The sequence below is a fragment of the Symsagittifera roscoffensis genome, chromosome 4 (assembly GCF_963678635.1).
Source record: "Symsagittifera roscoffensis chromosome 4, txSymRosc1.1, whole genome shotgun sequence".
Lineage (NCBI taxonomy): Eukaryota > Metazoa > Xenacoelomorpha > Acoela > Convolutidae > Symsagittifera > Symsagittifera roscoffensis.
Window position 1 is genome coordinate 6,762,286 of NC_087065.1, and position 15,874 is coordinate 6,778,159.

Consider the following 15,874-nt stretch of genomic DNA (forward strand, 5'->3'; position numbering starts at 1 on the left):
TAGTTTTCTATTCCCTATTTGAAATACACTTCCAACTTTCCAAAGCCATTGACCATATACACAGGCACGAAAACCCAAAATCTATTTAAATGATACAAACCATTTTTAGTAGAACAGATATTTTTTTACTATTTGTAATTTTCATAATATTTTTAACATCCCTCATATTGACAATATGCAAATGTACAAAGAAAGCAATCATCACATTCGCCCTAGCAACAATCCTCCTAATTCTTTTTCTAGAAGAATTCTATAATAAACATAAATTTTTCCACTAAAAGAATAAATAAAAAGCCATCAAAAATTGCTAACCAACAATCACTCAGTCAGTCTTCACCGACAACATCCCAAGAAAACCCGACACCACCTACAACTACCCAAAACCCCCAAACATCTACACGAATTTCTTTCCAGGATAACCCATATACCTTTGAAGAACGACACGCTCGCTTATCTGAACCACTAGAACCAGTTCAGCGACAGGCACCTCTGAGTGAACCAACATATAACTTATACCCGACACTACCACAGGAATTAAGTAGAATTCGAAATATTAGTCAAAACCAAAATGCAGTTGAAATAAATAGACAAATCATACATCCACGACGAAATAGAAACTTTCAAACCCTCCGAGTTCATTTTGATATACCCCAGTCCCCATCACCAAGTACTCCGGAAAACCCAATTGGCATATTACCGGAAACCCCTACACTTCTTTCACAACGTAGCACCTCAACTCTTCCCTCAGATTACTTAGGTTCAACACCAACATCTGAACAAATACGTGAAAATCCCTTTAACCCCCAAACCAAACATCACGACTACCATATTGGACAACGCAATCTTTCACACAAGGTGAACCAAATTTAATAAATGATCCAATAGATATTTCTACAGATACAACAACATCATCATCACTACCAGAAACATTATCACTACTATCAACACCATCAATAAGCCAGTTTTCACCGACGCATTTTTCTTTAAATTTCCCAAATAACCTCGACGCTAGATATCGAGAACAATCATCAACAAATATCCCTTTAAGATTAGACTGGAATACATTCACAGCACCTCCACCATTATTTGGACAACACCCAGAAAGTAACCGACTCCGCAACTGGGCACTTAATAGATTACAATATAGACAAGATATCCATGAAGACATTCGTGACCATAACATCCAAATACTCCAACAAAATAGCCTACAATTAAAATTTGAAATCACGGTTAAGCTAAACAACATTGCTCAACATCCTTATCCATTAAATCCACCAAATATAACAGCTCAATTGCTACCACCGCCTTTTATAACAACTGAAGTAATATATAAATACGACAGATATACCAAGAAAACAATTGGTTACATCACATTTTATAACCCGTACTCAGGATTATCATACACATGTATATTCTAAAAACATTGATTTTTCTCCAACTCCTTTTTCTAATAATCTCCGATCAGAACATAAATCTTTCTCCTCGCACAGGACCCCAAGACCTATTAGTAACACATTACGATTGTGAAGAAAATGAACAAAAAACACTACACAAATATGCAATAAACCAAGTATCACAATGCGAAACAGAACCACAAGCTATAGAAACTACAAATGTAATAGCGACACTCTATTCAAAAGCCCGAGCAACAACAATCATAGGATATAAATTTACAGCAACATTTTCCGAAAAGAAAGTACATTGTTCACAAGTTTCAAACGGAAATAAAAACCGACTTGACCATGAATCATTCTACCAAAGTATTATAGAACGACTTTTGCATCTAAATCCCAATGATTGTAAAAACGAGCTACTCAGACTAAACATCACAAGAAATAAAAACACCGACAGAAAACTAGTAAATTTTCAAGTTTTTTCCGATTCTGTACATCAAGCAGAACTTGAAAGATATCAAGGACACATTAGATTAGACGAAAAATACCCATACCATGGCGCACACGGAAGATTAACTTACGACATACACGATAAGCACTGGATACCACACATTGGTATAAATAATCCATCAAACTGCAAAGCAGACACAAAAAATAAAGGATATCAAGAAATAATGTTTTTCGATTGGAAAATACAACTCGAAAAAATTCAACTCACACGAGATTTATCTGACAACACAATGATCTATCAAGGAATTAGATTACCCTGTAAAAACGATCAAGGTTATTGTGACCCTACAACACGAACACAAGCAACAATTATTTGGTTTCCCGAAGATACATGTACAACATTTCAAGTAGCAAAAATACACGCCCGAATGATAAAATTTCACGAGAAATATTTTATACAATCAATTCCATATGAACAAGTAAATCCATCACGAAAACAAAGTACTGATTTTAGAAACATCCATAATATAGAAAATACATTAACCCGTTTTCAAATATATCAAGAAACAGAACTAGCATGCAAATACAGAAACCCACTTCACAAAACACAATATTCTGAAATATTAGTTGAATACGAAAAAGGTTTCGACATGACCACTGGAAAAGTAAAAATTGACCCTTATGCCACAGGTCATCCTTTAAACGAAGGAACATCATATATACCAGTTAACTTTCAAAAAAATAATGGTCAACCTGGTGGACATCTAAAGCCACATGACACTCAAAGCACACGTCTACACGAACTATCACTAATGAATAATTCTTATTTTGGTAATATCCACTACGATATTCACTTAGATATGAAATTAGACTACACAATTAGCCGAATTTTTCAGGAAATGTCACTCTCTGAATTAGAAACACTTCACCAACTATGCGAATTAGAACGAACACAAATCCTACAATCACTTGCACTAGCAGTATTAAAAATACCCTACGCAGGATATTTACTATCAGGAAATAGATCAAATTTTTTAGACTACGAAGGAAACATTTTATGGTTTTATACTTGTACCAAAAAAGTATCACCACTATATGTTTTTGAAGATAAAAGATGCTATAAAAGAATCCCTATCTTTTATAAAATTAAAGTACATTTTGTTGACACACTCTCAAGACGAACATATTTTTGGGATACCGCAGTCCCATGTGGATCAGAAAATAGCCACAATGTAGTACAATTGAATCCTGATGAAGATAAATATTATCTTCTTACTCCATACCCCACATTAATGCAATCACTCAAAAAATTTTCACCCGAAAGCATTAGAGCTATTGCTCGAAACCCAAATATAGATTTACAATCAATTGGAATATATTCAAAATCTGATATCCAACATCACATTAGAACACAACAATTCCAGGAATTATTAACACAAATGGACACTATACGAAGACAATCAATTGACCAAAACTTACGCAAACTTGCCGAAACCGCAGGATTTGCAGACATCTATACACAAGATTATAGCGGATATTTTAAAGACATTAAAGATTATATATATCTAAACGGTGAAAAATACAGACCACAAGATATTTCACCTATAAATATTTTTAGCTTGGTTACACTAAAAAATGAAATTCTCGATTTTCTAGGATGGCCCTACTACATCTTAGAAAAATTGACTATTTTATACGCAATGTTTAACTTTATAGGATTTCTTTTCTCACTACTAAAAGGAATCTATAATACATGCGCTATACACACACAAGTAAATAGACAAGCAAGTGTAGCACGCATACTATTTGCAGGATTTTTTGGAATTTTTTCATCATCAATAAACAAAATCCTTCTAGACGCACAAATAAAAGAATATAACACAAAAATAGCGACAAGACAGAACACGTACGACGAAGAACATAATAATATAGAAGTAACGCCTACAGCACCACATTTGCCACCCCTACCACATAACCATCCATTATCATTAGTCTCACAAAATTTCCGAAACTTAGCAATAACACATAACCCAAATTTTAGACCAAACATATCGCAAAGTCCCATACAACACATAATGACACATCATTCACAAGATGAAAATACATATGAACAAATTATAGAACAACCCCATACCACCGCTTTTCAGTCTCAAAATAATAATTTTTTTAGCCCACGATGAGCCGACAACTTGGATCCCTACACCGCTCAAATTCCCACCCAACCAACCTCAACACTCCAATTACAATAATTCCACTTTTTGCTTTCCCACCACCCAATTTTCCAAATAGTAATATAACATCAAGCATGAATTCAGACACTAATTCAGATATTTCAGTTTTATACTCCATTTCACAACTAAATAAACCGATTATAGAAACCCCTGACGAATTTGCAGACTCCGAACCATCTCCATCCAATAATTTTCAAACCAACTCCTCAGTTTTTTCAAAGCCTCCTTTTCGACCAATCCCAACAAATAATCCACTCCCGTCCGTTTCTACTCCCTCTTACGCTTCACAAGTAACCCCAACCTATTCTCCATTTCATTCCGACCGATCATCTAATTCTCCCGACACTCCCCAAATCTCCCAAGAATTTGATAATTTTATAACCCTACAACAACAGCTAATACACCCTAACACCCTCACTATAAATCAAATTTCATCCACAGTAGAATCCTCAAATCCACCTACTCCTACACCCTCTTCAGCTTATACTACATCATTAGCACAATCATCCACATCCACCGAATCATCAAATAGCACTAATAGAGCTTACCACACTTTTAAAAGAAAACTCCCGAACCATCCATTCCCATCCAAACCAGGAACAGCCCGCGAATATATCAACCATCCACATCACACTAACACGAAAGATTTTCTAGCAATCACCTTACCTTCATTCCCACAATATACTTTAAACACACCTAACGACACTAACGACACACGTAGTTTTGTAGATGAACATGTTTTAATGCCTACACTTCATTGGACAACATATTATCATTTTACTAATCCCCTTTGCCTACCATTATCTAATACTCATACCGATATAGAAAGAAATCGAGATATGCTATATCGACTCACCACACCATTAACACACAGACAATTTACTTATATAGGATATAAAAAATCACTAAAAACATACACTGCACCCCGAGCTAACGAATTTACGCTAGAATATTACGATCATAATATCATCCGATCTAACCAAGACCATTTTTTAGATGACGACCGCTTCGCTAACCCACAACTAACAGAAAAATTTTTCATCAAAACACCATATGTATTTACACTCAATATATTTGATCGAAAATTTGATCACATCATCTCTGAAGCACTAACTGACATGCAAGCTTATGAAAGTTTTAAAGAAAAATTTCAATTATTTTCACTAACCTTCCACTTCCTTGCACCACATGAACGCGATTTGCACTGCTCACACGACATTATGTTACGCACTAAACGAACCCACACATATACGTATTATCGCTTCATACAAAATCATTTTGATCTCCACACTCCATCAAGACAACCACACCACCGTTTTCAGTTTCTTAATTCAAAGTACACTTCGCTATTTTTTCTAAATTTCACATATTGCATAAAAGACACTAACCTCCACGGCATCCTCCGCAACTATGACCCAATAACACAGATGTATAAATTTTGTCCCATCACGAAGACCTTTAATGCAGAAGAATCCAGACCCTTCCTTATCCCACATGAATTTATCCAACCTATAGAAATCCCTATATTAGAATTCATCCATAACACTAAGTACAGTCACAATTTATATAATCTCATTCAAAACACACCTTATGAGTTTGCAGTTGACACCGAAGAAGTAAAAACTATTAAAGCACTTCAATTGCTTTCGCCACTGCTTCAAACTAAAAACATCATTCGCATACTAGCAAAATTACTAACAAATTCAGAAATAATACACGACATCTTCCGCCACGGTTTTTTCCCCGACGACTAACAGGTAAGTAAAATTTATACATATTCTTCACTAATAAATTTAAAATAAATACTAACCATTCTTTACTTATGTTTCTTTTAGATTTTTAGTCTTCATACCACGATCATCTGCAAAAAACAAGAAAAACAAAATAAAAACTTGTTAAATTTATTCTAAACTTCATTAATATTCTCCACAAAATAATTTTATAAAATTTATATCAAATGAAGTGAATTAATTTATAAATTGTTTTCCCAAAAGCAGTAAATTTCATAATAATGAAAATTTGTAACTTAACTTTTCCCCAAAACTAGCAGTAAAATTAAAATTCTATGTAGTAAATTGATAAAGTAAAAATGCAGTACTAACCTTTTGATATTTTCATTCACTCGCACAAGAATTCTATCCAAACTCGCACAGCTCGCCCACAAAGAATTGTTTAAATAATGAATTTTAGTTTCAAGTTTTCACACTCAACAACTCTAACATACAATAACAAGTTTCAAACTTTCCTTTAACCCGGTTGGAAAGGAATTATATACTAAACCAAACTAACCAACGCAGCTTACTAAACACCACAAATCATAAAATAACAGCATGACTAAGAAAAGAAAACCAACGGTACCCAAACCGGATTAACCCAGTTTGAAACTGGATAATTTATTCTTTTGAAGACTATTATAAAGTCTAAGAAAGAAATAATAAAACACAAAAAAGTCGAAAGACAAACCCATAACAAAAACAATTTGATTTTTGAAAAAAGGACACAACCAACGGAACATAAGAAAGACCACCATAAGCTCAACATAAAACGTTATCACATAACAGGACCTCTCACAGAAACCGCACGAAATCATACTCCCACTCCTGGCCTAACCCACCAGAGAGGACGTCCTGAGCATGCTCTATAGCCGGCCTAACCCACCGCGGTACATCCACGCTTTGTGACCACACTCCTATTTTTAATAAGAGGTACTCAAGGGTGAGTAACTCTTCAAAATAACCGAACTAAAACAAAAAGCTTTTGTGAAAACAACTAATCAAAATCATAATTAAAACATTGAACTAATAAAAATTTTATAAAATGTAAAACATACTTTGCAGTATATAGATCAGCATACAACAACAAAGACGAACATCCAAAGACAAAGTGATCCCACTACACTCGAAAAAGAATGGCCAACCACAACCAAAATGCCGTCCACAATCACAACTCAAAAGATTTAGAGTACGACTTGACTTCGCAGAAAAGGACTTCATTGAACTAGACCAATGACCACCTCGATGTTCAAGTATACGTACAGATCAGAGTTACAAGGCATCCCCTCCACGCACAATCTCCACGCCATTCCCAGACGCGGCTGAACACAAAACAAGTTCTCTACATAATACAGAAAAACCCGTCATAGTAAACCATTTTGAAATCAGATTGATTTCGTTGGGAAACACAGTCGTTGTCACAAGAAGATACACGAAGAAACGATGTTCGCCCGATACCAACGTTCATCATCCATCCTTTGAATTGCAGAAAGATAATTCTAAAAAACTCTGTAAAACCCGGATGGGTGGAACCTGATCTAAACTATATTTTATGATTGGATAAATTAGATATTTTCCCACTGTAAAATATTTAATATTAACCAATCATGATCCATCTAACTAACAACCCACTTATTTGTAAGTGCTGAAATTACTTGTAATTTCAGCACCAGAGAGATTTGAATTTAACTTAGAAATTAGTTGTCTCTCCGAGAGAACTTCAGCAGCCACAACAAACCAGTATACCCTAGATCTATTGAGCCTAGCAGAGACTAGTTAAACACCCTGAGACTAGTAAGTATAAGAGTAAGATTAGGATCGGTATTAGACTAAGAAGTTGCACGAATCTATCCGGCCGAAAATAAGATAGCGTGACGAGCAGACGGTGTACCCTATCCGAAATTACTCTATGAGTTAACCACCTTGGTCCTAACTCAAAATGTACTGACCATGGATAAGTGGCCACTGATCACTGCTTGAAACAGCCATAGTTATCTCTGCGACCGCAACCCTGGATATCACTTGCCTGTGAGTTTCACTAAAGGCAATTCATTTTTGCAGAATCGTATTGTTTTGCTGTTTGGCATACATTTTTATCGGTAAACCTGATAAGCTTGCAGTTTTTAGGTCAAACTATCAATCAATGAAAAAATTTAATTATATCAAAAGGGCATCAATTGAAACAGAAAACAATGCAACTGATGATTTCTGATGCAAATGATTTTGATTTTTTTTGATCACAAGTCATTTGAAATCGAGAGTCGGTGAAATGGCTAAAAAACGAAGCCCAACATAATCTATGCTAGTTGCACGAGGGCGCGAAGTAACATAAAACCCGCTAGGAAAACTCACCCAACCGTTTGCATAATGGTCCTAATTGGGAGCACAATAACGGTCTTCAACAGAGAGCTGAATAGCTCGCATGCTACGTCTTTCCCCAGAAAATAAACGATTATTTATCATATTGGTTGTTTTAGAAAAATGTTTCTAATTCAGCTCATTTGGACTGGATGTTTCGAATTGGGCTAAAAATTGGACTCATTCAGCACGTTTTTCTGAAAATTATACTCAGTTTTTTTACCCTATATCGAAAAAACAGAGACCAAAATGGGGACGAATTTTGATTCGGGTGGTTGCCGTTGTCTATATCTATTGTTGAAGTCTAGTTATACACTTGAACTTGCCTGCCAGTCTTCGCTCTCTGAGTCGGCACTCAGTCCAGTGGATTGGCTCACTCTCTTCGTGAACAAATACACTTCATCGAACGAATCTGATAACCTAAAAGCCAGTTTGGTATCACAATTTGAATCTAGTCTTACAGTGAAAATCTCGTGAATCGGTGAAAAAAAACTGTACCAAAAATGTAAACGTATAAAACAGAAGCCAAAATGAATCAGTGAAAAAATGTGAACCAAAAGATCCAAATTTAAAAAATCACAGAAATCATAATGTCTATGACAACTAAAAATAAGGCTATAAATTTTGTACAAAAGTCCCATCGTCATGAAAAAAAAGTAAATCAGAGTTCCGAAAAACATTGGGAGGAGGAAAAGGTTTCAAAAAGTTTTGCGGTTTTCCAATATCTGCTAGAATAGAATTGCTTTGAGGCACTTTTGTCAAATTTTCCTGGGCGCGGTTTTTTTCTGTGATACAGTTTTAGAATAGATGTGAAGATAGTGGTGTTCCTTTTGGCTTTTGTAAACTTTCTGGTTGGTATTGTATCGCATTAGCTTCAACTATACGTTTCAGCTAGACGATACAAACTTGCTTCAGAATTTTTTTTTAGCAATTGAGCCCCCATGCTAGTCGATGCACCACCCTAAATTGACTTCCCCTTTACGTACCACTCGTTGGTTCCCCCTCTTGCGCCTGACTCCCTACTATCATCAGACCCACTTCCCCCCTCCTGCTCCTCGCTCCTCCCCACCCTCCAAAACTGGTCACACTCCTGGGGGGTGAAGATGGAGTGGAACATGTATATTGGGGGGTTCAGGGATACCCATTCCACTCGGGTGGGTTGCAAGATCAGAGCAGGGTGGGAGGCATGCAGGAAACAGGGCGGGTAACGTGGTTTGCCTAAAAGTACATATCAGTGTGTGATTCTCTCAGCAGAATTTAGATCAAATAGGTAAACATTGTCATCAATCCAAAGTTTTCGCCATTTAACCATTTAACATTGGCGGATCTGCGGGCGTGGGCCTCGATAAAATTGATTTTCTAGTTGATCGACTTTTTTTAGCTAGATCAAATTGGTTTTTCAAGCTTTTCCAAACCACTAAAAAAACTATAAAATACCTATTTTGATTAAATAATTTGAGCACTTTTTTAAGCACTTTTTGGAAACTTTTGACCAAACAATTTTGTATTTTCGGTGTGCAATCCCCTTTAAAAATATTATATATTAGCGCCTTTAGAAAAAATCTTGGCCCAAAAGTGGATGTCGTACAATATAACCAATGGGGGGACCATTTGGGTCGTCAGAAGGTCTAATCCCCTAGGTTAATTTACATTTTTGAAGACAATTCCAATTCAGTAAAATCGGTCGATTTAAAAAATCAGGGCGGGTTAAGAGATGAAAAAAATACACCCTATGAGACTAGTCTCGCATCCATACGTCAACTATCCATACACATATAGCCAACTGGGGCCATTTTTATGCGCGAAGGACCGGATGCCCAAAATTTCAACCAATCAAAGGTCTTTGAATTTGCTCAAGACTTGATTGTTTTTCACGTTTGTTCTTTCAAACTTTTGAATATTTAACTCTGATAGGCTAAAATAATTTTTGGACAAGCATTCCTTCTGGCACGTGGATATCATAAAGTTTCTCAGATGTTCGCTGATTCCCTAGTCAAAACAATTTTATCGAGCAAATTTCTAGTAAACTTTTTTCGTCTTGGAAAAGTCTTGGCAATGTATGTCTTTCTTGCAAAATAATTTGAGCATTAGAAAAGCCCGAACTAACTTTTGTCTAAAGTTGAGAAGTAACGTTGGTTGCATGTCTGCTGGTATTTGTTCGTGACGTCATCCTTTCCTGTGCAGTATGACTTCCCACTCCCCCCTGAGAAGCACTGCATGGAGGCACATTGGCTTCTTGTGGGGGGTTTCCTTAGAGACAGGGCCAAATTCAAGCAGACACAATTTATATGGAAAAATTCACACGAGAATTTGTAATGCAAACTTTGAAAAAAAATCTTGGGTTTTTTGAAAACTTTGGATTGTTTGGATCATATTTTTTGTTATTGACATAATTATATTTTGAGCAAGGATACTTTCGTTTTTTTTATCATTTGAATATCGGGTCAAAAAGCTGTGATTTTTCGGTCATTGTACCTATTAATCCTCCAAAAAGTCTTAAAAAACAAAGTAAGTATCATCACTTAAATTTATCTGCTTGAGTTTGGCCTTTTCCTCAGAACTGGCTCGACTAGATCTGGAATTGAAAACCCAAGAGAAGGAAACTGCTGGCCCCATTGTGTCACCCGGCAGAAGTCTGCTTTCGTGAAGGCGGCGAGAATAGTAAGTCTGGCTTCGTCTTCCGTCATTGGTCTGGAAAAAAAATGTTTTTTTTTTGTTCCGACTAGCGGTGCAGATGAAAATCATATATATCACATAGTTATCCGGAGATTTGAAAACTTCAGCTGAAAGTGAGATTTTACAAATTCTCTCGATAAAATTATTCTTTTCCATTTAATTTAATTTTGTTTGTCGATAAGACACTACAGTTACGATCAAAAACTTGAGTTTAGCAAAATCAGTTAGCTTTTTTTCTTCTTGATATTATGAGCATCTAAAGAATTGTTTTTCTTTTTTTCAACATGCAAAAATAGTTTTCTAAATTTAGCTTGTTCTATTATGATTTTTGTTCCGACTTTCGAAGAAAACTAAATATATACGCTTGGTGTGGTTTTTTTTATTCAGTCAAATTTTGGCGCTCGAAAGACTAGTTTTTAACGCAGAATTTTTAAACCCCATTGAAGATATTGACTCCTTGAAATCAAATAAAAATAATATTTTACCTCCGATTATTGTTGCAAAATTCTAGGAGTTTGAAAATTACCAATTTGGCCATTCTCTGGACTAAGTTATGCGCGTTTTGAACATTTTATTTATAATGCTGAGAGCGTAACGCAAACTATTTATGCGTGACGAGTTATGCCGCCAACAAAAGGGTTCTAAAGTGAATTGAGGCTAGCTAAGCTAATCGCTCGTATTAAATTTGCTACTTGAATTTTCACTCTTGATCTTTAATTTTGTCCAAAACTGACAGTTTTTCAATACTTTTTTCCAAAAACGAATCGATATGAATTAAGGGGCAGTCGCAACATTCAGGGCTTTGCCCTGATATACTAACAGTAATGCCTTATTTAAAAGTTAACCGAAAATTAACAACATTTGGGACTACATACAGACACCACGGAGATTGTTTTTAGTGGCTCATTACAAAAAACTGTCGACATTAAACAAGATTGCTTGTATCAGGGCGAAAGCCTGAATATTACGAATGCCTTTTTAGGTCCATTGAGCAGTAATAACTTGAAAAAATTAAATGTAGAAAAATAAAAAAAAATAAAATGAAACAAGACTTTTTAAAAACTGATACTGTTTGTGAGAATCATCACCCAACACGCCATTTGATGTACATAAGGATAGATTTTGCTTCTAGGTAACAAATAAATTATGGCAAACAAGCTTCCTTCAACCAAATTGAAACAATTTCTAAGACGAATTAAATCACCGCTTACGCATTAATGGCGCGAAATATATGGCTATCTTTTAACTTCTATAACTCTACCAAAAACTATCACAGGTGAAATATCTTTTTAAATTTAAACTGAGTACAGCAATACTTTTTGAATGATAAAAAAACCGAAAAAATGACTATTTAAATGGTCGAAATTTGTCTGAAGAAAAAAACCACCCCGACCTCAAATAGTCCATTACTTTCTTTACAAAAGTCGGAATTATAGTTGGAACTTGAATCAAAACATGAATCATTCATCTTACAGTTTTTGAAAAAAAGCTCGAATAAGCTCACAAGGATGCAAGGCGGATTTGGCCTTATTGTTTCTGAAGTCAATTTTTTTGTTATTGCTCTAAACTTCCAAATCCTTCTGCTGTCATGAGCAAACTAAAAGTGTGACTGTTTTTAGTTAATTAGAGAAGTCATGAAATAATTGTTTCAAAAAAAATCTAATTACTTTTTGTGACAATAATTTCTTGACTTCTAGGGAATTTAAAATCATCAGAAACCTTGCAAATTTTCTAGCAGAAGATGAATTTTGCTCTGGTGATTTTTAGTTAATTCATGGTCGCCATTATTCATTTTGTAGCTCAAAAAGTTTTGATAGCTCAAATTTCACATTTTTTATTGCTCGTTTTTAAAGCGCTCGCAACAGCCGCATTAAAAAACTTAAAATCTGCAAGATTCCTTGCAATCTTTGTTTTTTGTCTTCAAGATTCTTGCAATTTTCTTAAACAATTTTTACTATAGTCTTCAAGATTCTTGTTAAAATTTTCAAAGATTTTTCAAGATTTGACAAAGATCCCAAAAATTGCTGCACCTAAGAGTTGCGCTAAGTTTTAATCAGCCATCGTTATTTTAGCAAAATAAATGTCGAAATCAAAAATTATGAGTAACTTCAAACACATTTTAAAACTATTTCAAGAAGTTGAAACTTTTGAACTAATTGAAAATCAAACAACATTCGACAAACCTAGCAGCTGAATAATTCTCAATCCTCCCCTGCAAAATATCCCCTGCATCCAAATGGTAAAACTCCTGCAGCCTCAAAATAGACTGAGCAGCCCTCTTAACTTCAATTATTTCAACTTCCACGAGTGAAATCTCACGTGACAACCCGAGCAACTTGGCGACTATCTCCGACAATTGTGGGTTCGGCTCGTCGCTTTCGGCTGACAATCTGAGGATCTCAGCTGATGCTCTGGATAATTTTTGGACTGCTTTCGGCCACTGAGTCGAGAATTTGTGGAGTGTGTAAAACTGATTGAGTGGGTTGCCAATAATGACTTCATTGGAGCGGGCTGATTTAGTTATGATTCGACTAAAAAAGTGATGTATTTCATACAAACAATGGAAAAATTGAGGCTCAAATTTTTGAATAAAAAATAGTTTTTTTTTTACTTTAGTTGACAATCAACCTGCGAAACTATTACAACACCAACAATCAGGGGCGAAGTTAGGTGGTGTGGAGCCTTCTTCTTAGGGACTCGACTTATTGCCGACTTTGAGGGTCCCTCTTTTGGTACTTGAATGATTTGCGAGATCTGAGAAAACCAATTTGGTCAACCTAAAAAAATGTTGACAAAGTTTTCAAAACATTTCCAAAACCAAAATTTGAATCTATGACTTACTTCTTGAGTACAGCTTGGATTTCCGGATATCCTCGAAGTGTATCTTTCACTAATGGGTACTTTTTCTTCAACGAACTAAGTCTCTGAGAAAAATCAACATCCTTCGAAATTAGTTGAAGCAACTCAGAATTTGAGCTATGATAATTGGAGCAGTTGGTTATCACTAAAAGTAGTAAAAGAAAAATAATCAAATTCAGAGAAATTGATTTCATTTCTTAAAAACATAAGAAAGATTGTCTCGCTACTGATATTTATGAATTAGCCAACGTTTTTTGTCGTCGTTAATTGTGTTTTTCAGTTTGTAATTCTGGCGTGTTTTCTGCAAAACTAACTAAGTAAGCCGATAAAAATTCATAAACAATGAATTTCAAAAAAAATAATTAAATCGAATAGTCTAAACTATTGCTGCCTACTTTTTTTAATTTAACATGCATATAATTTGGTTACGTGATTCATTCAAATTATTGGTTTGTTGAACGAAGGCAAAAAAGTGATTGAAAATTTGCTCTGCAACACTCGTGCAAGCTCATTGAAAAATCATTAGCGTTTAAAAAAAATCATATCCATCATAACGGAAAAAATAAACAAGCAAGGAAGCTTTTTGATCATTTTCATCTAAATTTTCAGACCATCACTAAAAAACTTCTCAGTCACATAGCCCTGGGCGAAACATATCGATTGAAAATAAACGGTCCGTCCGACTGACATGTAACCAACCGAAGACGAAATCAAAAAGCGGCGTTAAGCTTAAAGTTTTCTTGACTCGTGATTGGCCTATACTTCTCATATTGTGAAGTTAGTTATTAATCACGACCAGGCGCGGATCTAGGAATTTCTCGAGGGGGGGGGGGGATCAGATTTTCAAACAAATTTTGAAAATTTTGTCGACCTTTTTTTTAGGTCGACCAAATTGATTTTCTGAGGTCTTCCAGATCCCTATAAAGACACTAACTTGACCAAATTATTTTCTGCGACGCAGACAAATTTTTGAAAAAATGCCAAAAAACGGCGTTTTCAGGCACTTTTTTGAAAATAGTGACCAAAAAAAAAGCGTTTTTTTTTGGCGCGCGCTCCCCCCTCAAATTTGGTATATATTGGCGCCAAAGAGGGATATCTCGAAATAGTACAAAGGGGGGACCCTTTGGGTCGGCAGGGGGTCGAATCCCTGAGAAGGAGGCCTTCACCCCCCCCCCCCCCCCCCCCCAAGTCTGCTACTTATCATGACCAAATTCACATAAGTTTACTTGAAAAACTCATTCAGCTAAGGTTGTTTTGCTGTCATTCAAGTTTTTTTTCGAATATTTGTTCAGGAACGAATTCGTGAACCAAAAGAGCAACTAAACTTATACAGTGCTCAATTAAATTATTTGGACGAAATGAACAAAATTTAAACTTTTTAACGCGTTTTTTCTCAAATTGGGTAGACATTAGACAGAAAATTATCAGAAACTAACTTAGGATAAAATTTTACCAGAATTATTATGGCGCAATTTACACCAAAAATGGGTCATTTTGGCTTCTTTTAGTACGATAAAAAAATAACGCTAAGTCTAATGAGTCAACTCATTGGCAAGCTATATTAAAGTGAGCCTGTTATACAACCAAATAAAAGTCTAGAAAGGTCCAAAAATTTGCGCAAAATGTTTAAAATTTGTTTTCAAGCAAAAAATTTGAATTTTATATAGTAAAAGTGACATTTTTAGCTATCAATCAAAAGTATATTCTTTTATAAAAAAAATTTTGGAGGTCATAGTCTTCCGAAATTTTCTTGGGCTGTATCAAGAGCTCATTTTAGCAAAACTTGCTGATCAATTGACTCATTAGATTAAGCGTAAATTTTGGTTGTCTAAGAGAGTCAAAACCCATTTTTGGGGTAAGACTTTGGCCCCAAAATTGGCAAACCAAATTGCATCATAATAAATCTGGTAGAATTCTCAGCAAATTTGGCTCTCATCCTGGTTAGTCTCAACTCAATTTGAGTAAAAAAGCGTTTAAAGTGTCAAGTATTGTTCATTTTTGCGGATAATTAAAACCAGCGCTGTATAAAGAATTTAGTTAACTCACAAAATTTTGAAAAATATTGACCGAGCAGACATCGAAAACTGCTAACACGCACAACGCTTTATTGTACTGTACAAAAATTTGCTAAATA

The 15,874-nt window shown here is 35.2% G+C and overlaps 1 protein-coding gene across 1 annotated transcript in view; it reads right to left on the minus strand.

The window, feature by feature from the left end:
* Positions 1–15,874, minus strand: part of LOC134844718 (prolyl 4-hydroxylase subunit alpha-1-like) — a 59,195-nt gene that overhangs the window by 42,819 nt on the left and 502 nt on the right. The window contains exons 2-8 of the mRNA XM_063861532.1: positions 15,787–15,824; positions 13,723–13,885; positions 13,065–13,412; positions 10,753–10,896; positions 10,313–10,455; positions 9,192–9,423; positions 8,532–8,625 (exon numbers count right to left, since the gene is read on the minus strand). Coding sequence (XP_063717602.1) covers positions 8,532–8,625; positions 9,192–9,423; positions 10,313–10,455; positions 10,753–10,896; positions 13,065–13,412; positions 13,723–13,885; positions 15,787–15,824 — 1,162 coding nt within the window. The remainder of the gene's footprint in view (positions 1–8,531; positions 8,626–9,191; positions 9,424–10,312; positions 10,456–10,752; positions 10,897–13,064; positions 13,413–13,722; positions 13,886–15,786; positions 15,825–15,874) is intronic.